This window comes from Suricata suricatta, chromosome 13 (assembly GCF_006229205.1).
Source record: "Suricata suricatta isolate VVHF042 chromosome 13, meerkat_22Aug2017_6uvM2_HiC, whole genome shotgun sequence".
In the NCBI taxonomy this organism is placed as follows: domain Eukaryota; kingdom Metazoa; phylum Chordata; class Mammalia; order Carnivora; family Herpestidae; genus Suricata; species Suricata suricatta.
In genome coordinates this window covers 61819916-61845976 of record NC_043712.1, presented here as the reverse complement: position 1 = coordinate 61845976, position 26061 = coordinate 61819916, and the positions used below count along the sequence as shown (strand labels likewise).

Below are 26061 nucleotides of genomic sequence, written 5' to 3'. Positions count from 1 at the left end.
ATCACTGTTAAAACAATTTTTAGTTTTCCTCAAGTTAGTTACGTTGTAGGACTGTGCCTAAGCAGCAAGTCTGTTTAGATTAAAACAGTTATACTTACGTTAAACATTGCTTTTTTCTTCTTTCTACACCTTTATTTACTTTTCAGTTAGTTTAAATCTTGAGAGGTCCATCACACAGAGCCTGTGGCCAAGAGCTTTCGCAGGAAGGCTGCTTCAGAATTTGGCACAAACCAGGCCACTGTTTCTATGAGCACGAGTTACTTTTCCCCAGATGACTCTGGTGTTACTTGATTTGCCACCAGGAGTCGCTGTGCTGTTCTCTGCTTTGTACACATAAGCGCATCTCTTGCCTAAACAGAATTCAGTTCCATCTTGAGCACAAACACCTTCAATTTTAAGAAGAGCTGTGTGCTCCCTCTGGTTCCGGAGACCCTGTTTACAGCCAGCAAAAATGGTACTGGACCACAGGCTTCCAGACATATTTGTTGATTTAGGACTCCTGTTCCCAGCAGGCCTCCACCGGTTCCAAGATGGCGGAAAGAGCTAAATGTTGCTCTTATAGCACAATGCTCTGAAAGCTTTGGATACACATTGAGAAATACGCTTTCTGTAAAACTCAAATGGAGGAACTGTGTCTATGCTTCAGAGTGAAAACACCTGGCATGTTTGCTAATTCTAGCTATTTGGTTTAATATCCTATAAGGCATGTAAGTGTACGCTTGTACTTTTTTTTTTTTTTAAGATCTGGGACAATTTTGAAATGTAATACCAATGTAATACAATGTAATGGTCATGTTTGTATGAGATTCTGAGGCTATGATTTAAATCTTTCCTTGTATTGTGATTTCTATTAGGTGTATTGCATTAAATGAAATTTATTAAATCAATCTTTCTTTTTAAAACCAGGAAAAGGGGCGCCTGGGTGACTCAGTCAGTTTAGCGTCCAGTTTCAGCTCAGGTCATGATCTCAGTCGTGGGTTTGAGCCTCACATCAGGCTCTGTGCTGACAGCTAGCACAGAGCCTGGAGCCTGTCTTCAAATTCTGTATCTCCCTCTCTCTTCTCTGAACCCTCCCTTGCTCACACTGTCTCACTCTGTCTCTCAAAAATAAATAAAAAGCATAAAAATCATTTTTAAAAATCAGGAAAAAAGAGATGAATGGATAAAAATGTGCTATATACACACATATGGAATATTATTTGGCCATAAAAAAGGATGAAATCTCACCATTCACAATGACCTAGATGGAGTTAGAAAGTATTATGCTAAGAGAAATAAATCAGAGAAAGACAAATACCATATGATTTCACTCATGTGGAATTTAAAGAACAAATGAGCACAGGGGGAAAAAAAAGAGAGAAACCAAGATACAGATGTTTAACTGCAGAGAACAAACTGATGGTTACCACAGAGGAGGTGGGCAGGGAGATGGGTGAAATGGGTGATAGGGACTAAAGAGTGAATCAGAGAGAGAGAGAGAAATCAGTGGATTCCATGTCAGTGATAAACCTGTACACTATGACCAAAGTTAATTCACCAGACATTCAACACTGAGCACTATATTGACAAGAAAATGACTACAGGATTGTCACCAAGCACCAGACAAAAAGTATATCTGTACAGGAAAGAATCCAATCAGAAGAAATATGTTCATTTCAATCAAGAAGTGAGACAATTAGCTGTAGCCTAAGTGGGATGCAAATTCCATCCACCCAAAAAGACAGACAATAAGATGTGTTTGATTTTAAAGCTAAATCCCAGTTAGGAGTCAGAAATCTGGACACCCAGTGACAGTGGAGGGAATCAGACTCTTCAGAAAGGACTCTGCTGGAGCCCCTGTATCTTAGGTAGTCTCTTCGTGCTGTAATTCAGTGCCCAGCCCAGGGTCCAGGTGAGAATCTCTGACTGCTAGTAACAGAATCCAGATTCAATCAGTAACTGCTTTTGGCTTGAGTATGTTTCTTAACAGGGATAGTAGAGAAAAAATAGTAGAGATAAAGTACACCAAGCTTTCATGTTAAGGACTAAACTCAATTACAACCTTAAATACTGTAATCTTGAGAATACCAAGTCTCTGTTAGTAAGGTAATTACCACAGTGTGACAAGTTAGAGGACCCAACATCTTGGCCTCTGTGATTTGAAACTGAAATTTGCAATTGGAATTAGACTTGCAATTTTCATTTGAAAGAAGTTAAGAAAATATGAGTCCATCTGAACCTAGTATTTGATATTTAAAGAAAGCTGATTTACCACATTTCTAAGTTTGGTTTATTAGGTTTCAAAGAGTTGCTTAGGTGTGTTAAGCAATCTGGCTTGTAAGCTTTGCTGGGGCCTCATTAGGGCTTCGAACGACTGTAGAAAAATCGGGTGAACTGTATGTGTAAATGCAGATTAAAACGCTTAACTTTTTTTAATTCACTGAATGGTAAATGAGACCAACTTACAGTAATTGTTTAAGAGGTTTTAATCAGCTAAATTGAGTTAATAAACCATTAATCAAATAACAAAAGTAAATATTATGTTAATACAAAAACTAGTAACTTTATAAATGGAGCAACGGTATTTATAAATTGGATTTAAAGGCTTAAAATAACCTAAGTTTTTTAATGTTTATAATTTTAATAAATTCAACATTAATTCAGAGCCCCAGGAACTATAAATAATCCTATTCATGCATAAAATAAAAAGATTAAAAAACTCAACGTGATGTTACTGAGTGCCTACTCTGCTAGCAGAGTATCTGCTAGGTCCAGATAATCCACAGCATCCACCCTGGAGGAGGGGAGTCTAATAAAATACCAGAGATTATAGCACAGGGAAGGGGTCTAACCCAACTTAGGGGACACAAAGAAGTTTCCCACAGGGTTCCTAAATTAATATAGACCTAACTCCAAGGCAATCATGGTTTTTACTTTTATTTTTATTTAAAAATTCCTACCCCAGGGTTCCAATCATGCGGTGTTTTCTCCATCCTACATTTTAGTGAAACCACCTCCACCTACATTTAGAATTGGAGAATACCTTGGATATAAGTATCCATCTACCATGAGTGTGGGTAACTAGGACGCAAACTCATTAGCTAGGCTGAGCACAGGAAGAGCTCCCCTCTCCAAGGTCTAGGGGAGTCTGAATTTGCCACTGTCCTAAATAAAAAATGGCCTCCAGATGAAAAGGCTGCACTTCTCAGTATTACCACTAGGTGTCCTCAGAGAGATGATAGATAGATATGTATACAGAGATATACAGATTAAATAATATTCACAAGCATCAAAGTAGTATATTACCATTTTCCTTATAACAATCTATTTTTATATATGCAAATATGCACCTATATAGTCCTTTGGCTAAGAAGACCAAAGTTCTAAACTAAAAGAACCTCCGTTAACTCAGTACAAAGGAAACCATACCAGTTTTAACACTAAAAATGTCAACCTCCACGTGACAGCAGTTTTGCTTTTAGCATCCATGGATTAAGAAAATTCAAAGATATTTAAAAGCATTGCTGAATTATCAGCAGCTTCTTGCCATTCTGTATTTTTTTGGATCAGATATCATCTATGTACATTTGAAAAAGAATAGTACATATATGTGATACACATTCAGACAACAGATGCCAGCAGTGTGTTTGAGCTTATAGGTCTCCAAGACATGGAGGTGCTCACATGGAAACCCCTGGGGCAGAACTGCTTCTCCAAGGTTCTTACAGTTTCTGAAAATGACACACACACAAATAACTGATTTACCCAAGGTTGCACAGCACACTGGTGGAAGTCACAAATAGAACTCCAATGACCTCGTTTACAACTTGTGCTGGTTATCATTCCATTAATGAGCATGTACATAAACTCAACACAAATGTTCAAATAATAATTGGCCACTTTTACATTCCGTCCGCAAACTCCAGTGGTACCCTAGCACAGTACTCTAATTCCAGATTGCAAAGAACTTCAAGTAATCTCATCTCACTCATCTCTAGTAAGAACACATTCCTATGCAAGCCCTCAGTGGTGTGCCAGGGATGTGAAAATCATGGCACCAATTTTATACTAAGATTTAATTTGTAGAGAGTGTGGGGATATCTGTACTCTACAAAGGGCCATCTTCACTCCTGGACCCTGGCTATCCGCAGGGTCCTGCTTTCTCCTGTCTGCTACATCTTGGCTGGAAAAGTGAAGGTCAATGAACAGAACATTTTTTTATTCTGTAATTAGAAAATATATGATGCTTCTGTGTTTTTATTAGGAATATATTACTACTTCAGTGGGACCAAAAGGTCTGCTACTGGGGCAGAAAGAGACTTGAATAATCACCTCCAAGGCCAAGGGCTGGTGCCAGACACTTGTATGAATGAACTGAAGCCTGAATTTTTCAGCAAGATTAAGAAGACTTGCAGACCAAGCTTTTGTCAACTTAAATTTAAGCCTATATTTTATTTTTGCCTGCATTAAATGATCTTAGCTCCCACAATCCAGTTAACCTTCCTGACATAATTAAAGTCAATCATATGTTTTATTTACAAACACCTGATTACAAACAGCATTTCTGAGACCTGAACCTTTCTACCATAATTCAAAGGAAAATTAAAAGTCTACCCTTTTCACCACTCCATTCAACATACATTTTTTAAGTGTTATAATTCTGTAATTATATTCTCAACATGGGACAAAGGCTTGGTGGTTATAAAAAGCAAGTTTGAAATGTAAACTTGAAAGAGTAAAAATAAGTAAGAAGCTGAGCATCAGAGTCCTCTGGAATCAAGGGTTGGGATGCATCTGAGCCCTAAGTCGTTCCTTGAGCAGGGGCTAAAGCAAAGAGACAGATAAGCCCAGTACCAGTGTTCGGAAAACCAAGAATGTGCTCAGCTTATAATGACTTCTCTTACTGTGAAAAAATAGATGATCCAATGCTTTGAGTGAGAAACTTCGAGAAAGGATTCTGAAAAATCCACTATGCCAAAATTGGAGTTTCCTTCAAGAGGAGTTTCAGAATTAAAATTTGACCCCTGAAGGTAAAGTACAGCTGATCCTTGAATAACACAGGAGCCAGGGTTGCCAACCCCAGCCCATCCCCAGTCAAAAATCTAGGTATAACTTTTGACTTCCCAAAAACTTAACTGATAATAGCCTACTGTAGACCAGAAGCCTTTCTGATAACATAGGCAATTAACACATAATTTGCATATTATATGCATTATATACTGTATTCTTACCATAAAGTAAGCTAGAGAAAAGGAAATGTTATTAAGAAAATCATAACAAAATCAATTATTGGGACCTCATCAAAATAAAAAGCTTCTGCACAACAAAAGAAACAATCAACAAAACTAAAAGGCAACTGATGAAATGGGAGAAGATATTTGCAAATGACATATCAAATAAAGGGTTAGTATCCAAACTCTATAAAGAACTTATCAAACTCAACACCCAAAAAACAAATAATCCAGTAAAGAAATAGGCAGAAGAAATGAATACACACTTTTCCAAAGATGAAATCCAGATGGCTAATAGACACATGAAAAGATGCTCAACATCACTCATCATCAGGAAAATACAACTCAAAACCAAAATGAAATATGACCTCACACCTGTCAGAACAGCTAAAATTAACAACTCAGGAAACAACAGATCTCGGCAAAGATGTGGAGAAAGGGGACCCTGTTGCACTGTTGCAGGGAATGCAAACTGGTGGACCCATTCTGGAGAACAGTATGGAGGGGCCTCAAAAAATTCAAAATAGAACTACCCTATGACCCAGGAATTGCTCTATTGGTATTTATCCAAAGGATACAAAAATGCTGACTCAAAGAGGCACATGCACCCCAGTGTTTATAGCAGCAATAACTGCATAAAGAAGATATAGTGTGTGTGTGTGTGTGCGTGTGTGTGTGTATATACATATATACATATATATGGAATGGAATATTACTTGGTGATCAAAAAGAATGAAATCTTGCCATTTGCAACAACGTGTATGGAGCTAGAATGTATTATGCTAACCGAAATAAGACAGAGAAAGACAAACATCATATGATTTCACTCATATGTGGAATTTAATTAACAAAACAGATGAACACAAGGGAAGGGAAAGGAAGGAGAAATCAAAAAACAGAGAGGGAAGCAAACCATAAGAGACTCTTAAACACAGTGAAGAAACTGAGGGTTGCTGGAGAGGAGGCTGGTTCAGGATAGGCTAGATGGGTGATGGGTGTTAAGGAGGGGATTGTCAGATAAGCACTGGGTGTTGTATGGAAGTCATGGACCACCGGTTTCTACTCCTGAAACTAATACTACACTGTATGTTAACTAATTTGAATTTAAATAAATAAATTATGTACTCTAAAAAAAAAACCCTAAGGAAACTAACAAAGACATGTCACATGCCGGAATAAGAAATTTAAGTATATAAAACTTAAAGAATTAGTATCTATAATAGAAAAAGAAAATCATAAGAGAAAATGTACTTATAGTACTGTATGTATGTGTCAAAAAAATTCACACATAAATGGACCCACACAGTTCAAACATGTGTTGTTCAAGGATCAACTGTATATGTAACAGAAGAAAAACTGTTGAAGCCATGCATTATAGGTAGAACGAGTTCTGTCTGGGGTGAAAAGAGGTCAACTCAAAAACAGCCTGACCTCAAGAAACAGAAATATTATCAATAACAACACTGAACATTACTGAACATTTTCCATGTGTCCAGCACTGTCCTAAGTGCTCATCTCTATTATCTCATTCAACCCACATAACCCCATCCTATGAGTCAGATACTTTATCTCATTGTCCCCATTTTAAAGATAAGGAAATCGAGCCTCAGAGTGGTTAAATAACTTGCCCAAGGACCAAGAGCTAATAAGTGGCAAGGCCATGAATCTAACTCAGGCCATCTGATTCCAGAGTTCAGACACTTAGCTTTTGGAAGAGTGCCATGATTTTAGTGTCCTCAAAAGACCTGCTTAAAAAACAGACCTACCTAGTTTTCATCCTTAAAGTTGGGTGAAACCTGAAATCTTGATGATTTCATTATTTACTGATGTATTTATAATTGATATGCCTTTAGGGCATTTTCATTTGCAAAATGACTACAGATGACAATATATTAAAAACTTTTAATATATTTGTTTTGGGGGCATCTGGGTGGCTCAGTTGGTTAAGCATCCGACTTCAGCTCAGGTCATGATCTCACAGTTCAAGGTTCAAGCCCCACATCAGGCTCTGTGCCAACAGCTAACTCAGAGCCTGGAGCCTGTCTTCAGATCCTGGGACTCCTTCTCTCTCTGCCCTCTCCTGCTTGTGCTGTCTCTCTCTGTCTCTCAAAAAATAAATAAAAACATTTAAAAAATTAAAAAAGAGCATTTGTTTTCTAAGAAACACATTACTAAATAGGAAAAAATGCATGGAGTTATACACAGATAGGGCCAAGCCTGTGACAAGCAAGCCCCAGACGGTGGCAGATCACCTCCAGGTCCCACCCACCACATCATTCACTGAGGACAGCTGGCGTTGATTTCCTTCAAGGAATGATTAAGCGGTATAAGGCAACTAAAAAAGAAAAATTAAAAAAACAAAATAGAAACAGTATCTCATCATGTTTATAGTGAAATGAGAAAAAACTTTGAAATTTGGCTTTGTTGTTAATAGGTGAATCTGGGATTAGTCAGGGAAAGGTACTAGTCTGAGTTTGTGTGATATGGATTGAATTTTTTTTTAATCAGAGAGAAAAGAAAAGATGGTTTGACAAAGGGTCACCAACAAGATGACCAACAAGAGACTGTTAGGAACGAATAATAAGTTTGAGGAAAGGATGACTCACAAGCATGGCTTAGATTCTGTTTTCAAAGTTAAATGTGAGACAACAACTGGGGAAACTACAAATATTTCACTTCACTTATGCTTCTGCCAATGGCGGCCTAAGTGCCCTAAGGGACTCTCCCATTGCAGAGCAACCTATGCCTGGAAAGGACACACTACTTGAGAGATTATTGGCTTTGGAAGAGGCACAAGAGGTCACCCAAACCCTCCTCCTTCAAAAAAGGAGGAACTGGACACAGACTGATAAGGTGTTAGGGCCAGGCAGGCGTCGGAGCAGAACACAGCTGAAACAAAATTAGCGGTGTCTCGGGCAGAGACCTTAGCAGAATAGCACTGTCTGGAAACTGAGCCTTGAGCCAGACTCCAGGTTGGGAGGGACATTTTAGCTCACCGAGCCTAGACCCTCAGAAATGCATACAGCAGTCCAGGTCACGGGCAATGCCCGGCTACCACGAGGAACAGAAACAATTTGTCCCCACAGGAAGGTTTCTCAAATTTGCATTTTGTTATAGGCAATCAGCCCATAACACTGATTAAGCAGTGTGCTCATAACCACCAAGTCACCAACCACACACAGTTTGACAGTCACAAACTACATACACATTTAGATTCTCAAAAACTGCAGATACTGGAATCATTAGACACAGAATACAGAACAGCTATGTGTATAACATTTAAAGAAATGAAAGTTAACTACAGTCACAAAGATCACCAACAAGAAGTCTCTTGTCAGGAATGAATAATAAGTTTGAGGAAAAAAACTGAAACTTTCACAAATAAAAAATTGTTAAAATCAAAAAGTCCATCAACAGGCTCAACATTAAATCAGACACAGCTAAAAAGAGAATTCGTGAAATGGAGGCTATATATAAATGTTTTCATCCTACTGCAATTAAAATCAAGTTTGAGAACTTTTAAGTGTTGCTCAAAGAGACTGTAAGCTGTTCTTAGCTCAAGTAAACATAATGAAAACTGTGGTATTGGTGGTAAAATTAATAAAGGTGAAAATTCACAGGAAAAGAATTTTGATAAGCAGTTCCCTGACACAGTCATTCAAAGCACCTTTCAGTATAGGCTAAGAGCCCCGCCCAGGAAGGATACTCCAAAGACTTCAAACAGTGGTCACCTCTGCAGAGGAAAACTGCAGTGTTGGGAGGGCAAGGAAAAAGAGAGGGTAGCTTTTGTTCCCTGTGAATTCTGTTGCAGCTACTGGATTATTTACTAGTTGCATGTGTTACCTATTCATGAAAGGGAATTTTCAAGTTTTTGGAAGATAAAAGACACAAGCTGTATGGCTACTCAACAGAAGACAGACGTGAGGAAAATTTCAAGAACAAAAGCCTAAAATTGTTGGACAATACAATGGCCTGGACATCGCTCCTCAGAAATTTCCCTAAATATAGTAGGCATAGCACTAGAGTAAGTGGTTGTCATTTCCACATATTTATGTGAGGCAGAAGATCTTGAAAAACTGAGGACAATGTAGCAAAGACAACAAACAGCACTGAATGCGATACATCAGCTGACTTCATGCAGACTAACTTTCAGAAATCAATAAGCAACATCCTATTTTGTAGAATGTGACATTGTTAGCAGGACCTTCAAAAATAAGTGTTTCGTGCTTGCTCCTGGTCTTTCCAGCTGTGTTCCCAGGGATCCTGGCTCTCACTCCACTCCTCTGCTACAGGGGTGCTTTCCAGAGAAAGCTGGGGAAGCACAGAGGGATTCTGACAGAACAGACAGAATGTATATTTTGATTTAACTTGTCAAGAGAGATCACAGACCAAGTTTCTACTTATATATGGTTTCTTACCCCAAAAAACAGGAAAGAAGAAACTGTATGATAAATAGAACATTATTCCATTCATTGAATTCAGTGGCCTATTATGAAAAAGAAAGAAAACTAATGGTTAGACTCATAATTGCAGTTTAAATCTAAATTGGGTTTTACCAAATTGTGTGTTTTAGTACAGGAACCACTTTCCAACAGAAAATACAACTTAAAAAAATCCTAGGCAAAACCAGTTGTGGGATGTTGGGGATATCACTTTAACTCCCTAAATCTCAGATTCCTTTTACAAAACGGGGATTTTTTCAAAAACTTCCTCAAAAAGTCCACATGAAGATTTAATGAAACTATTTAGAACCTGGCAGGAGGCAAGTATACAATACAGCTATTGTTGCTATGATTATCATTAACTCAGTATTAATCTGTAGTCACAAAATCAGGGTTGGGTTTACTTTTTATAAATAATCTTAGAAGAGGGGCGCCAAGGGGGCTCCGTCGGTTGAGTGTCCAATTTCGGCTCAGGTCATGATCTCACCAGTTTCTGAGTCTGAGCCCCATATCAGGCTCACACTGTTAGCCAGAGGGGCCTTTGGATCCTCTGCCCTCCCTGCCCCTTCCCCACTCATGTGCATATGCTCTCTCTCTTAAAAATAAACATTTAAAAAATTTTAATAAATAATCTTACAAGAAAGTTTATTAGAAAATTAATAACACAGGCAAGCTAAGAAAACTTTAAGTCCATGAAATATTTTCAAAAATTTACAAATGCTTAGTATTATGAACAAATAAACTAAATTATTTGCTATTTATAAAGCCAGGAAGTAATCAGAGTGGTGGAGTTAAGACAGAAGTTGGTGGAGGGGTTTCAACTCTCCAAGAACTTAGCTGAGAAAATGAAACTAACCCTCTTGAAATGGCAGGTAACAATAAAAAGGAGCATTTTATTAATGACTTGTTCTTTGCCTACATCCAAAAGTTATTTTAAGGTGACTCAATAATAATACATAAGCATGTGCTGAAAACACACTTTCTACTAGGCAAAACTTGATTAATCAAGTTTTAGTAACTTTATATATTTAACTACTTAAGTTCTTATTAAGTTTATAATTCAAAAATTTTAAGCTAATTAGAATGGAATTCTCCCCCAATTAATACAACCTTACCACACTTGTCATTGTTTCATTAGTAAGACTTTGTCCACCCCTCTTATCAAAAAGATACATATTAAATGTTGATAATTGTTGAACCTGGTTGGTGGGCGCATGGGGTCTGTTAAACTATTTGTTCTTCTGTATAGGTTTGAAAGTTTCCAGCATAAAATTATGTTTTTAATGCTTACTTGTGAAAGGAAAATATGTAATAAATATAAAACTGTCTTAGTGTCAAAGGGGCAGAAAACATCCAAGGCAGGCAAAGCTCAAAACCAAACAAAAACTATAGAAAACACTCTACATCTAAAGTTAAAATAAAACTGGGAATAAGAGAAAACCATATGCTCCAAACTCCAAACCACAGGTAGAAAAACATTTATTTACTCAACAAGCTAGAAGTATTTCTGCAAACAGTAAATAAAAACTGTTCTGATACCATATAAACCACTGAGGGCTGTGTAGTTTTCTTCATAAAAATATTTGGATTCTTTGCCAACCTATATTTTAATAGATTTTAGTTTTATTTTGTCCCTTTAATAATGATGAGGCTGTGCTGGTGGCATTTTCAAAAATAATGTAAAAAATAATGATATAGTATGACCCTTATTTTTAAAACAAAATAATTAAAGGTGAAGACCGATAAAGTGCTGCTGCTTATAATATAGTGAAGCATGAACTTTTTTTATTTTGCATTTGTTTTTTTATCAGAAAAATAAATCCTATTATTTATCCCTATTTACCCACGGTTATACACCACATGTACTTTGAACCTGTTGCAGCAATTCAAATGACTAAAAGAAGGTCACCCAATCAGTACTTCCAGGGGCCCAAATTGTTGATCAGAGTAGCTGGCATCGCTGATGTTGCCAAGCAGAGACAGTCAGGTGGTGCTGCCAGGCTTGTTGACTGTGAAAGTCCACGGTCCCAGAGTGAGCGAACCCCCAAGCAGTGAGTCACACAGGAGTCCTAACCACAACCTCTGATCCTCTCCAGGCAACCAAGAAAAATGCCTCATCTAAGTACTTTCTCTATTAACAAGTTAATATTTTGCCCTATTTATCAATCAACTTCTGGTATAACCAAACCAAACTTGGCAAACAAGATGCAATTTTATAGACTAACACATCTAATTTCATAATTAGAAATTATGTATTTGGTTCAGTCTAAAATGGATTCACCCACAGTTAAAAGTAACCAGTTGGAAGAAGCTTATGATTCAATGGAACACACGCAGAACAATCTTACTAGTGAAAAATCTCATCATTTTTTCCCACGGGGTTTTAAAAATCACTGATTACAGTGTGAGTGTCCCATATCTTTTGGAACTCCTATCATATAATACTTTTAAATTAAAATAGAGTCAAATTTTAAACTTCACGACTTCGTGTCTTATCATTTTTACAAAAGGCCCTTTTCAGTTATAAACACATTCTTTTTTTTCTAATTATAAGTTTCTTATAGATTTTTAAATAAATCCATATACTTAGCTCTGATCCATCTAGAATCTCCATCAATAGTAATCACAGCCGGGCCTCTAAGGCACCTACAGAAACTGCAGACTAGAAGCCTGGTCAAACAAAAGAGACGAGACTACTGAGAGAGTTCAGCCAGGATGGGAGCGTAGTATTCTCCTACAACACCACTACTTACTAAGTTAAAATATACGTTAGGCCTCTTGTCCTTTCTAAGACCTAAGTGATAGGTTATGGCTTTTCACGCATGAAGGAAAGAAACGCTTTTCATGTATAATAAAGTAACTGAGATGACAGTGGGTGGAGAATGGGTTCCAGAGCCAGACTGCCTGGATCGATCACCTGCTGTCCCTGGACGTTATTTAAATGCCCTGCTCTGGATTCCTTGTCTAATAAGATGAATAGCAGTCCCTTCTCCTCAGAAGGTTGCTGTGGAAAGCAGTGAAATCGTTCATGTACAGTGCTTTGAACAATGTCTGATAAAATAAGCCCTCAATCAATATTACCTGTTTTTTTATTTTTATTACTACCTGAGAAGGTATAATAATTCTGCAGGGATAATCGTTACAAGGAAGTGAAACTTCTGAGCACATGTTACAAGTTTATAAAGCAACCTTTGGATGCCTGAACATATATTCCTATCAAAACAATGCTATCAATTATTAACATGATACATCTAGTCAATTTAACTCATAAGGTACCTAAAATCCAGTTTCTGGTCACAATGCATTCCTAACATTGCTGCTAAGGTCTTCTGCTCTTCCCTCTTCTGGACAGGAATTGTGCAAATGAAAAAGTATAGTTTTAAGAAAGAATAGGAAGCCTTGACATCCATCCAGGAGCCCACAAAAACCTGTAGCCTTCTCGAAGTATTCAACCCCCTAAAGGCTACAGATGAGATCCACTCAAACTGTCTGCACCGCAGAAACATGCTGACTGGTAAACATAGAATTAATGGTCATGCGGCAGGAACTGTGCAGGGCCTCTCTGAACACCCCCTCCCACCCCACCCCTGTTGGCCCAGCAACAAAAGGGTTAATTCTATGGGTGGAGACCAGGCTGGACCATAATTTTGCCTAGCGAATTTTCTCACATGAACTTAAACATCTCCCTTAAGATACAGGCAAAATTCAGGGCACCTGGGTGGCTCAGTTGGTTGAGCGTCTGACTTGGGCTGATGTCATGATCTCCTGGTTTGTTGGCCCTGCGTCAGGCTCTGGGCCAACAGCTGGGAGCCTGGAGCCTGCTTCTGATTCAATGTCTCCCTCTCTCTGTTCCTCCCCAGGTCGTGCTCTGTCTATCTCTCTCTCTCTCTCTCTCTCTCTCTCAAAAATAAATAAACATCAAAAATTTTTAAAAAAAGATACAGGCAAAATTCTTAGAAGAGGTGTGATTGGCAACTTTCTGAAAAAGTGGGGCTTGGCCAGGGCTGGCACACTTCAAGGCAGCCAGTATGGATGCTCCAAGGTGAACATCACCCTTCCTGAATGACTGGTCTTCACTCCCTCCAGCTGCCCCCCTCTGTTTCTACTAATCTACCATTTTATTTGTCTTTCGTGTGTGTGCAACAGACAGGTGAGCAGGGCAATACCAAAAGAACAACACGGTCTCAAAATTCAAATGTACATCCTGAAATATTTAGAGACAAAATGCCAGGATATCTGAAGTTTGCTTTAAAATAGTCCAGAGCAGGGGTGCCTGGGGGGCTGTCGGTTAAGCGGCCGGCTTCGGCTCAGGCCATGATCTCACAGTTCGTGGGTTCGAGCCCTGCATCAGGCTCTGTGCTAACAGCTAGCTCAAAGCCTGGAGCCTGCCTCGGATTCTGTGTCTCCCTCTCTGTCTGACCCTCCCCTTCTCGCGCTGTCTCTCTCTGTCTCTCAAAAATAAATAAAAGACATAAAAAGAAATTTTTAAATAGTCCAGAGCAGGGGGGCAGTTGGGGGGTGAAAGCAGATGGGGACAGATGAAATAAGAATGGCAAAAGGCTGAAAAGTATTGACCCTGGGCAGTGGGTACAGGAGAGTTCATTACATTATTTTACCTTGCATATGTTTCAAAATGTGCATTATAAAGGTAATAGATAAATAAGTCCATTTTTAAAACCATCAAAATCCCCTTCTAAGTTAGTTTTCCCGGGATCCCCACATCAGCAAAGGGCTTAAACTCAGATTTTTACTGTTGTTGTTTTCCAAAAATCTTCAAGTCCAGAGTCCTTGTGACTACTTCTGCTACTTCCCAGGTGTCTGAAGATAAACACCAAAGGAAGGAGAGTGTCAGAGGTGTTATTGGGGACGACACAACACCTCGATTCCATGCTAATCCTACTCACCTTTACTCTTTTCACAGCAGTGAGTACCACAAGTTAACTCTTAAGACTTTCAGAGTAGTGACTGTCGTCAACTCACCTGCTGAAGGTCTCCTGTGGAGACACTAATGATAAGAGTTGGTACAATCATGAAGCAGGCATTGTAGAAAAGCACTCCATATTTCCCTAACTCCTACAAAAACAAAGAAAACACTGAATTTTAAAAATACAAAGCATTACATTTCCTGAAGGCATTTATACAACTATGTATTTATGTAGAGTTAAAAATCTACTCTGACCAACTCTGTATTGGAATATTTTCAGTAAATTCCTAATGTAAAATGCTTCACTTCAAGCCTATCATGATAGCAAAACAAAAATTTGTTTTACACAAAAATGCTAGATAAAACGGATGACTGTGGATGGCCTCTATGGCCCCACCCATCTCTAACATTCGAATTGGTTTTTTTTTAAGCATTTTGTATTCAAAATGGGAAATCTGGACAAAATAAAGAACATTTAAAATGTTAATATAAACAGAACTCCTTAAAAACATCTGCTCTCTCTGGTAAGGAACAGCAGCAGTAAAACACAAGGTATATCATTTTCTAATCTTGCATACATTTACTTTTCATTAAAGTGGCTTCACCACTTCTCCACCATTTTTCATAAAGGGTGACATATTGTGACCCTCAAAAGGCAAAAAACCTTTTTTTGTAAAACTGCCACCAGTAAAAAAACAAAGGGCCCTGCAGAAAAAACGGTACAGATAAAAAGCAGCTCACAAAAATGAGTCTGTCCATCAAGTCACAAAGAACTTCGAACAAAGCAACATATGCCTGGCTCATCCTCAGGAGCTTCCGGAACAGCTGGGGTGGGGTAGGCACTGCTCCCGCCACCCTCCCTGGATGTGGAGGTGGCCACGTGCAAGAAACGACCATCTGCCCACCAGTCTCTGGGGAGACCGCTCAGTTCCTGATCAGGATCGGCAGTTCCTGCTGGACAGAACCTTACAAATGATCCATTCCACAGATGAGGAAACTGAGGTTTGGAGAAGTTTAAGGGTCTGAGGCACAATGACTGGTAAGCAGCAAAACTTTTATCTGTGACCCATGCCTTCAGACTCTGATACTGGAGTGGCTTTCAGAATACCCCTGACCTTGCCTTGCTCATTGAGGAGGATGGCAAAAAAACCTGCTTTTAATTTTAATTTGCCTCTCAGAATAATCTCCACATTATATATTCTGACTTTGCATCTACAATAGTGGTATCTTATCCCTTCCTGTCTTATTTTTACCCAAAACTTTGTAAGGTAAGGGATCACAAGAACCCATACAAACCAGATAACTGAAAAGAAATTAGTACTTTTAAAGCATATCATGTAAATTAAATTACGTGTCAACTTTACAAATCCATTTTATTTTGTCATGTAATTTCAGGGGCCAGATGACAAAGCCTAAAAACCAAAGGAGTGAAGATCTGGTACCTTTGGGTCCATTTTCTGTTTGGTATAAACTCCATTTGCTGCTGTGAAGATATCATTCAGGAATACAAAAATATAGCCTTCCAAGTTAAAAGCCAGGTCAAAACTGGGAGAGAGAACACAGAAGGAGGACAATTATTCAGAAACTCACAGTTTGGTCTTCCAGCCTTCCTGTTTTATCTTGCCCTAATCAAATCCACTTGTGATGCTAGTAACCACCGTTTTATCCTCTGGCATATTTCCCCCCTCTGGTTAATTCCTCTGCTTTGCCTCCAGACAAAACAAAACCAGGCCATCAGGTGGCTTCAATTTAATCATGAATGGCTTAAGACATTAACCGTCTTCCTGTAACTGAAAAGCCCTTTCTTTCACTAACTGATCAATGGCTTAAGACATTAACCATCTTCCTGTAACTGAAAAGCCCTTTCTTTCACTAACTGATCAACCGGCATAATAATTGGCGAGCTCTGCTTTTCTAAGGGGAAGGATTTGTCCAACCCACCCATTGGCTTTGCTTATTGTAATAAACAGGGCCATCTCCAGGGGAGATGCCCTGTGGGGACAGCTGGGCAGTGCCTGGGGCAAGAGGGGTCGAATGAGGAACCGACACCTCCATCTGGTGCCCAGCTGGTCACATCATCCACCAACACGCCCCCACCCCGGCCCTCAAAAGGCAAGGCAGAGAGATCCATTCCTCCTCTGCGATTTCTCTAATGCTACCTTCTCCCCATTCTTTTGATAAACATCTTCTTTTCTACCTCCATTTTCTATAAATAATACTAGCATAAAAATGTTCGGGGGCACATAGCACAGGGAGAGAAGGAACAGCAGAGCCCTGATATGACTCACTACTACACTTGATCCTACAGATAGTACCAGACCCGTGTCATAATTCATAAAGACATATCACCAAGGAGGTTTCCTCCACCCTCTTAGGTTCAATGACCAGAGTCTGCAAATTTAACTGACAGTAGCTTAACAAAAGAAAAGGAATACAAATTTTATTAAATATTTCACATGTGCAGGAGTTCACAAGAAAAGAAATGAATCACAAATGAGTGGTTAGACTCTGGGGCTTACATATCATTTTAACACAAAAGAGGTCTGGATTCCAAGGACCAAATAAATTATGGAGAAAGGACTAGGAAATTCATGAGGGAAACTAATGGAAGATAAGGGTTACAGTAGTAAGGTTTATTTATGCAGACTCATCTCGGCGCAGACTCTCCATCTCCTGGTGCAGGAGAAGGGGGAACCATCACAAAGGGAAGTGTATGGTCTGCTTTTAGGCAGGAAAAGGGAAGATAGAGAACTCTTCCTACATCTTTTGATTCTCAATTGCCTTCAGCTCAAAATAATGTTTTGGAGTGGCATATCCTGATTTCCTGTAATATAAAAAATTTGTTTTAAAGAAAGATTATTTCTAACTAAATAAAAGGAAATATGCAAAAATTGCATCAAAATCTGAATGCAAACTAAACCAGATCTGCTTGAGGCTTCTGCTGGCATTATGAACTACAAATATATTTGTAAGAATGTAAATTATTTTTAAATCGTCATAAATCAGAATTCTCTGGCTCAATCACAAAAAATGAAATCTCTCAGAATAAGGGTCTTCCAAATATCATGCCTACCCACAGCTAGCTCCATGTTATGAAGCGACTGCTGTTCCACAAAATGGCAAAGAATCGAATGGATAAAAGAGCCAGGTTTCTAGGGGAGTGGAAGGGTGTTGCTCACTTCCTCGAAGAGCCCAAGGGAAATTCCCAGAGTTCTTGGGTCTCCTGCTCCGGGGGCCTCAAGTTTCCCAGCACCACTTGTTCAGTCCACTGTTAAAAGCATGGAAGTTTGAGAAGAATTCACTTGCTCTAATAAACGAGAGCAGATTCATGGTTACCCACGGTAGTTGTCATTTAGGGCTGTTTACAGACATGATATTTCAGCTTTTTTTTTTGGCCATGTGACTTGCTTCGCAAATAAAATGTAAGAGGAAGTAATGCATGGCATTTTCAGGCAAAAGCCTGAAGCCCTGGAGCATGATTCCCCACATGCCTTCTTCCCTCCTGGGTGAGGACAGAGCCCGTTTTGAGGCAAAGGTCCCATCAGCCTGGGTCCCTGAGTAGCTACAACGAGCTGGGCACCCTCACAGCGTTAACTAATGTTGGTCTAGTCTAAGTAGTATGAGCAGAGTATGACTGGCATGTAAATGTGAGAGCTGCTTGTTACAGCAGCATAAACTGGCTCATCTGACTGAATCAGCTCTCTGGTTAGCTGCGTTTGGATGTGGTGATTTGAATGAGTAAAGGTCAGGGTCACAACTGGCCTGCAGCTAAGAACCATGCTTGTCACCCATCTAGGTAGTGTCCATTCTGTGGGTGCCGAGGACAGGAAAGGTGGAGAAGTGCTGTTCCAAGCTGGCTCCTGGGAGAAAGTTAGACACTCTGGGAACACTATCCTTTGATCTCATTAGAATATCACATGTGCCAACTATGAGCTGAATTTCTACTCACTGGGTCTGGAAATATGCCCCCATATTCCTTCAGAATCTAAAGCACCTTTCCTCACCAAAGCCTTACAAGGCATTTTTATAAACCATTTTTTGTAAAAGTATATAATTGACTAAATGAGTAGTTTCCAAATTGAGCTCTAAGAAACTTAGAAAAGAGAGGCTGATACCTCAAAGTGCTGTGGGAGGAGGGCACTTTTAACAGAGCACCTCCCTCTTTTAACTATTTTGCTTCTAAGATCATCTTGGAACAAAATCTTCATGACTACAACAGACTCTAAGTGTTGCTGTTTAATATCCACATACCAGAGACCTGAAACAGTGCTGAAAGCAGAGGCCAGCTTACAAGAGGGCTGAACGCAGCCACAGATAGGACTGGGGACAGGGACGTTACAGATGAAAATGTAAATAATAAACTTTGGTTGGGCAAAGGGACTAAACACATTTATAATAATAAAAACAAACAAATAAATAAATTGCCAATATCTGTACCCATCTGGCATGCTGTATTTTCTAATCTGTTTCTCTTACTTATTGTCTGTCTCCAACAACTAGAATGGAAGCTTGGTGCAGGCAAGGATTCTTATCGATTTTATTAACTGCTGGGTGCCTCAGCACCCAGAGCTATCCTGGGCCTATAGTACACGCTCAACATGTATTCAGTGAACTTGGCCATAAGCTAAAGTAAACCCCAGTTTACTACCTCATTTCCTTCTCACAAAGACCCTACTAGGTGGGTCTATTCTAACCTCCATTTCATAGTTGTAATAACGGGGGGGGGGGGGGGGGGGGGGGGGGGGGGGGGGGGGGGGGGGGGGGGGGGGGACGGGTGCAGGGAGGCTAAATCACTTATCCTGGTTGCACAGCTAGTAAGTGAGAAGACTGGAGTAAGAGAATATCCACACCCTTATTTCATTTGCAATTGATGATCCAGAACTCTTATTTCTAAATCAGTTAAGGAAACTAATTTAACTGAAATTCATCCACCCTTTGCATTCTTCCCTTCACTTAGGTAGATTTTTTTTTCTACTATATTCTTTACAGATGAGTAAAACTGAGGCACAGAGAGGCTGAGAAACTGCTGACAAGGGGCTGGGCTAGGTTTTGGACCCAAGGAACCTAACTGCACATATGGTTTAAGCACCAGGCTATAAAAGCCAGGAGCCTAGGGCACCTGAGTGGCTCAGTCAGTTATGTGTCTGACTTTGGCTCAGGTCATGATCTCGCAATCCATGAGTTCGAGCCCCATGTCGGCTCTGTGCTGACAGCTCAGAGCCCAGAGCCTGCTTCAGATTCTGAGTCTCCCTCTCTCTCTCTGCCCCCCCCCCACTCAGACTTTCTCTCTCTCTCTCTCTCTCAAAAATAAATTAACATTTAAAAAAATCTATTTAAAAGCCAGGAGTCTGAGTGTCTGCTTTCAAATGCAAACTTGGGATTCCACATTCCTGGTCTTGCATATTAACAAATACTATAATACTATAATTAACCCTGAACAACACAGGTTTGAACTCTGCTGGTCCATTTATCCATGGATTTTTTTCAATAAATACAGTACAATACTGTAAATGTATTTTCTCTCCCTTATGATTTTAACACTTTTCTTTACCTTGCCTTACTTTAGGAATACAGCATGTAATATATAACATAAAGAATGTGTTAATTGACTATGTTATCAGTAAGACTTCCAGGCAACAACAGGCTATTGTAGTGAAGTTTTTAGAGAGTTGAAAGTTATACTGAGATTTTCCACGGGGGGCAGGCACTTGGCACCCTTAATCCCTGTGTTTTTCAAGGGTCACCTTAGTCATGCACTCATGTCCCAAATACACAAATAAATTTAATGAGGGTATTCCACCTGGGAAAGAGACTGCTAAAGGCATCACAGGTGATAAAAACAAATCAGCATACAAGGGCTTTATAAAGCTGTTACTCTTGACCAAATGCCCAAGAACTTTTCAAGTAAATTTTTTGTATTGAAGACAAACATTCAGTAATAAAACAAATGGTTTACTCCTTTTTATGAAAAAAAACTGTATTCATATCTTCTAATGTTCCCTATATACGTCAGAAAAGTTCCGGCCAACTTGGAATCCAGTCTGACTTTCACAGAACACATGGGGAACCCACTAACATCAACAGACTTATCTCTTGGCTGCTCAATTCAACTGTAGCCAGATGGAAATCAGAAAAAGAGGGTGGGGCGGGGCCCATTGTCAAAGGCACAAAGAAGTTACTGAGCAGAAACAGTCCAAAGTCTTACCCAGCTGCTATGAAGGCACCAAGTATGATGGTAAAAACACTGACGATGATGTCCAAGGAATACTGTTTCCTGGAATAAATAAGTGGATGGGTGGATGGATGGATAGAGAAGGAAAGAAAAAGAGGACAAAATATGGATTATAATTCTTAAACAGAAAATACACATTGCTCACAGTTTTATAGCTAAAATCTAATGGACATCGCTTTACAGAGAGAAAGCACTGTAAGTATCTGTAAATGGATTAGTAAATCAGACCAAATGTCTTTCTTAAACAGTTGTCTAATCTAATTATAAGAGTATTTCTCTGTTCTCATTAGAAAGATGCTGTGACAAGAAGCAGAAGAGTCCCTGCCGGCAGTTCTGGTTGGCCTCATATCAAGCATCCAAAGACTAAGATAAAATGCAACAGTAGGACTTAGAACATTGGGCCATCATCCAAATTTCACTGCTAAATAATCCTCCGAAGCAAAATCAGGAATCACCTTTTCTGATATTGGCCTGAGTATCTTGATGAGAAATTTTTGAACCAACATTATAAAAATTAATGTATTCCTATGTTCTATTATAATCACTGCATCAGAAAGGATCTCCAGGATTTCCTGCATTCCTATCTGTACGTACACATGGAGAATTTTTCCTCTGTACTCCTGTTGGGGTATACTCCAGCTGGCTCAGGAAATATACTTACAACTGCTTGGGGGTGGTTGGGTTGTTGTTGTTTTTTAAAATAATTTTCTATTATAAACATGTATTATCAGTCTAATATAAAATTACAAGTAAAAAAATGCATTATATTCTTAGGGAATCATGGAAACAGGAGACTGCTTTTAAGTGAATAAACCATTTGTCCTGAAGTTATTGCTACTAGCAATTCAAATTGACTATTTGGAAAAACAACTAGATGTTGAGAACTTGCTAAGCAAAAATAATATGGGGTAAAGGGAAAGGACATGAGAGGAATAGAGAAAACACAAAAATTACCCAAGTATGATGGTTTCCAGGAGTAAAGTAAGTGGAATGGTAAATTTCCTGAGCACAGTGAACATTGGCAAGCTGTCACGGAAAGATTTAAGTATAATTATATCAGACACCAAGTATTTTTTTAACAATGCTTTACATTTTTAATTAAGCCCACTAACTTTCCAAATTAAATATAAGAAATTAACCTTAATCCTCACATATAACATTAACAAATCACATTAAATAATAGAAATGGAGATTTAGTAGTTTCATGCCACTTTTGCTTATTAGCAATTTTTTAACTTACTAGCAACTTTTTAAAATCTTGCTATCCAACACCTGTAAAGATTGTGCTAAAACTACAAAGACTATGCTAACGTACTGTATGCAGTGTAAACCAACACACCCTTTGGCAAGTTATGTATTAACAGTCATTAAGTGCTAACCCTGGACCTAATTATTTCTTCTAGGGAAATTTAACCTAAGGTAATAATACAAACAAAAGAAAAAAAACCAGGTGCACAAATGTGTTCATTGCAATAGTGTCTTTGGAGAAAATATCAGAAACAACTTAAAAATCACACAATAAGGGGCACCTGGGTGGCTCAGTCGGTTGAACATCCGACTTCAGCTCAGGTCCTGATCTTGCAGTTCCTGGATTCGACCCCTGCATCGAGCTCTGTGCTGAGAGCTCAGAGCCTGTAGCCTGCTTTGGATTCTGTTTCTCCCTCTCCCTCTGCTCCCTCCCCTGCTCATTCTCTGTCCTTCTCTGTCTCTGAAAATATAAAATAAAACGTTAAAAAAAAGTCACACAATACAATGATTAAAAAATATGATAAATCTACCTGAGGGAACATTATACATTAACTCTAGAATATAAAACTTTATGCCACTATTGGAAAAATTAATATTAAATAAAACAAGTAGGATACAGAACTATGTAGAGGCTACAACTGGAACATGACAGATTCTACATATGGGGAAAGACTGAAATCAATATTTAAAATAGTATGTTAGAGGATAATGTTATGGGGTTTTTTTCCCCAAAACTATGTAAGGAGGCTATATTCACTGCTTGTTAAAAAACTTAAAAACTTTTGCTGGGGCCTCAAAATCTAGAGATTCCAAAACACAGCTCAATGGGCAGCCGAAAACACTGCAAGGCTGGAACGGCCAACTTGCACCTGCTTCCAGATGTCACCCTGAGAAGATGGTAACGTGGAGGAAGAAAGTCGGAACCACAGCCAGGACAGCAATGACCATCTGCTCCGGACCAGACCTGTGGCAGGGTTTGTGTGATCAAGAACACCACAACCAGAGAACAAGTACAGAATCTTCAGGAACTTTATATCCACACTTAAAGATGTCTTATGAGACTGATTAGAACTGTCTTTTTCAAAGCACCCAAAAGTCAATTTGAAAAAGTACTTTTGATGATGCCTTTTAAAAGCAGGTAAGTTCTACTTAATGATGAAAAGCTGAATGTTTTCCCTTAAGATCAGTAATGAGACCAGAATGTTTGCCCTCAACACTACATCACTTCAACCTATACTTGGGATTCTAGGAGAGGCAATTAAGCTGGAAAAAAAAGCATACTGTTTAGAAAGTAAGAAATAAAGTTATCTCTACTTGCAAATGATATGTATAGAAAATCCTAAGGAACCCACTAAGAGGTATCAGAACTAACAGTTAAGCAAGAGTGCAAGAAAAAATTAGAGTATACAAATATCAATTATACTTCTATACACTAGCAATGAACAATCCAAAAAGGAAATTAAAACAATTCCATTAATGATGGCTTCAGAAAGAACAAAATTCTTAGGAATAAATTTAAGAAAAGAAGTGTAACACTTGTACACTAAAAACTACAAAATACTGTGAGGATTAAAGAAGCGTTAAGTGGAAAGATACTCTGTGTTCCTGGATCAATAGACTTAAAATTGTTAAAGTATTGGAAGTCTCCCAAATAGATCTATAGATTCAACACAATCCCTATCAAAATCTCAGCTGGCTTCCCCCCCCCCTCAGAAATTGACAACCTGACGCTAAAACTGATATGGTGAGGCACCTGGCTGACTCAAACGATAGAGCATGAGACTCTTGATCTCAGGGTCATGAGTTCAAGCCCCACATTGGGCGTGGAGGCTACTTAAAGATTGGGGCACCTGGGTGGCTTACTCGGTTGAATATCTGACTCCTGATTTCAGCTCGGGTCATGATTCCAGGGTTGTAGAACTGAGCCCCACGTTGGGCTCTGAGCTGAGCATCGAGCCTGCTTAAAATTCTCTCTCGGGGCGCCTGGGTGGCTCAGTCGGTTAAGCGTCCGGCTTCGGCTCAGATCAGATCTCACAGTTCGTGGGTTCGGCCAGGCGTCGGGCTCTGTGCTGACAGCTAGCTCAGAGCCTGGAGCCTGTTTCGGATTCTGTGTCTCCCTCTCTCTCTGACCCTCCCCTGCTCCAGCTGTCTCTCTCTGTCTCTCAAAAATAAATAAAAAGCATTAAAAAAAATTAAAAAAAAAAAGATTCTCTCTCTCTCTCACTCCTCTCTGCAGCTTACAATTTTTCTCTAAAATAAAAAAAATTTTTTAATCTATAAAAAATAAAGATTAAAAAAATCAAAATATGGTAGTGCAAGGAAATCAGAAAGCTAGAACAATCTTGCAAAGGAACAAAGCTGGTGGACCCAATGTCAAAATTACAAAGCTACAATAATTGATATTATCTAGTTATTGATTATAGACATATAATCAAAGGAATAGGATTAAAAATCAAGAAATAAATCCATACATCTATGGTCAATTCTTTTTCAACAAGGGTTCTAAGACAATACAATGGGGAAAAAACTCTTTTCCACAAACAGTGCTGGGACAACGGACTATCCTTCTCGGACCACATACAAGAATTTACCACATAATGTATCAAAGACCTAAATATGGGAGCAGAAACCACTAAATTATTTGAAGAAACCACAAAGATAAATCTTCATGACCTTGAATTAAACAAAGTCTTCTTAGGCATAATACCAAAAGTACAAGCAACAAAAGAAAAACTTGATAGATTAGACTTCATTAAAATTTTCAACTTTTATAAATGGATAATCAAAAGGTATTATACACAAACAACAGAATATTATTTAGCCTTAAAAAAGGAATAGGGGAGTCTGGCTAAGTCCATTGGTAGAGCATGTGACTCACGATTTTGGGGTTGAGTTCAAGCCTCAGGTTCGCTGTAGAGATTACTTAAAAATAAAATCTTTTTCAAAAGGAATAAAATTCTTATACATGCTACAATATGAGTGAACCTTGAAAACATGCTAATTGAAATAAACTGTAACCAAAAAAAAGCACACAAAGATTGTATCATTTCACTTGTATAAAATAGCTGCAGAAGGCAAATTCATTGAGAAAGAATGTAATATAGAGGTTACCAGTGGCTGGAAGCATGAGAAAATCAGCAGTTCTTTTTTAATGGGTACAGAACTTCAGTTTATTTATTTTTTAATTTTTTAAATGTTTTTCTTTATTTTTGAGAGAGAGAGAGACAGCGTGAGCAGGGGAGCATCAAAGAAGGAATCACAGGATCTGAAGACAGACTCCAGGTTCTGAGCTAGCTGTCAGCACAAAGCCTGGCGCAGGGCTCGAACCCATGAACCATGAGATCAGGACCTGAGCCGAAGTTGGACGCTTAACCAACTGAGCCACCCAGGTGCCCTAGAACTTCAGTTTAAGATCATGTTAAAGTTCAAGAAATAGATAATAGAGATGGCTACTCAATATGTGAATATACTGAATGCAATGAACTATACACTTAAAAATGGCTAACATGGTAATTTTTATGTGACATTTATCTTACCTTAAGTGTTAATTAATTTTTAAAACCTCAAAACTTGTGTTTCAAACTATACCATTAAGAGAGTAAAAAGACAATCTGCAAAATAAGAGAAAAATTTACAATCATGTGTGTTAAGTGTTATGGGACCTGTATATAAAATACATAAAGAAGACTTACAACTTAATAATAAAAAGATGAATAACCACATTAAAAATGGGCAGAAGATCTGAAAAGATACTTCTCTAAAATACGGATGGAGAGACAGATGGCAAACAAGCATAGGAAAAGATGACCAACATCATTAGCCATCAGAGAGACGTAATCAAAACCACATATTTCACAACTACTGGAACAGCCATACTCAGAAAGACAATAACAAATTTGGCAAGAATGCAGAGAAGCTGTCACCCTCTTACATGGCTGGCTGGACTGTAAATCAGTGTAGTCACTTTGGGAAACAGTTTGACAGTTCCACAAAATGTTAAACAGA

General features: G+C 38.7%; 1 protein-coding gene across 1 annotated transcript in view; it reads right to left on the bottom strand.

The window, feature by feature from the left end:
* The window catches only part of SLC35D2 (solute carrier family 35 member D2), a 57293-nt gene that overhangs the window by 6059 nt on the left and 25173 nt on the right, over positions 1-26061 (bottom strand). The window contains exons 5-9 of the mRNA XM_029920806.1: positions 21763-21834; positions 20782-20850; positions 16019-16121; positions 14633-14725; positions 9629-9696 (exon numbers count right to left, since the gene is read on the bottom strand). Coding sequence (XP_029776666.1) covers positions 9629-9696; positions 14633-14725; positions 16019-16121; positions 20782-20850; positions 21763-21834 — 405 coding nt within the window. The remainder of the gene's footprint in view (positions 1-9628; positions 9697-14632; positions 14726-16018; positions 16122-20781; positions 20851-21762; positions 21835-26061) is intronic.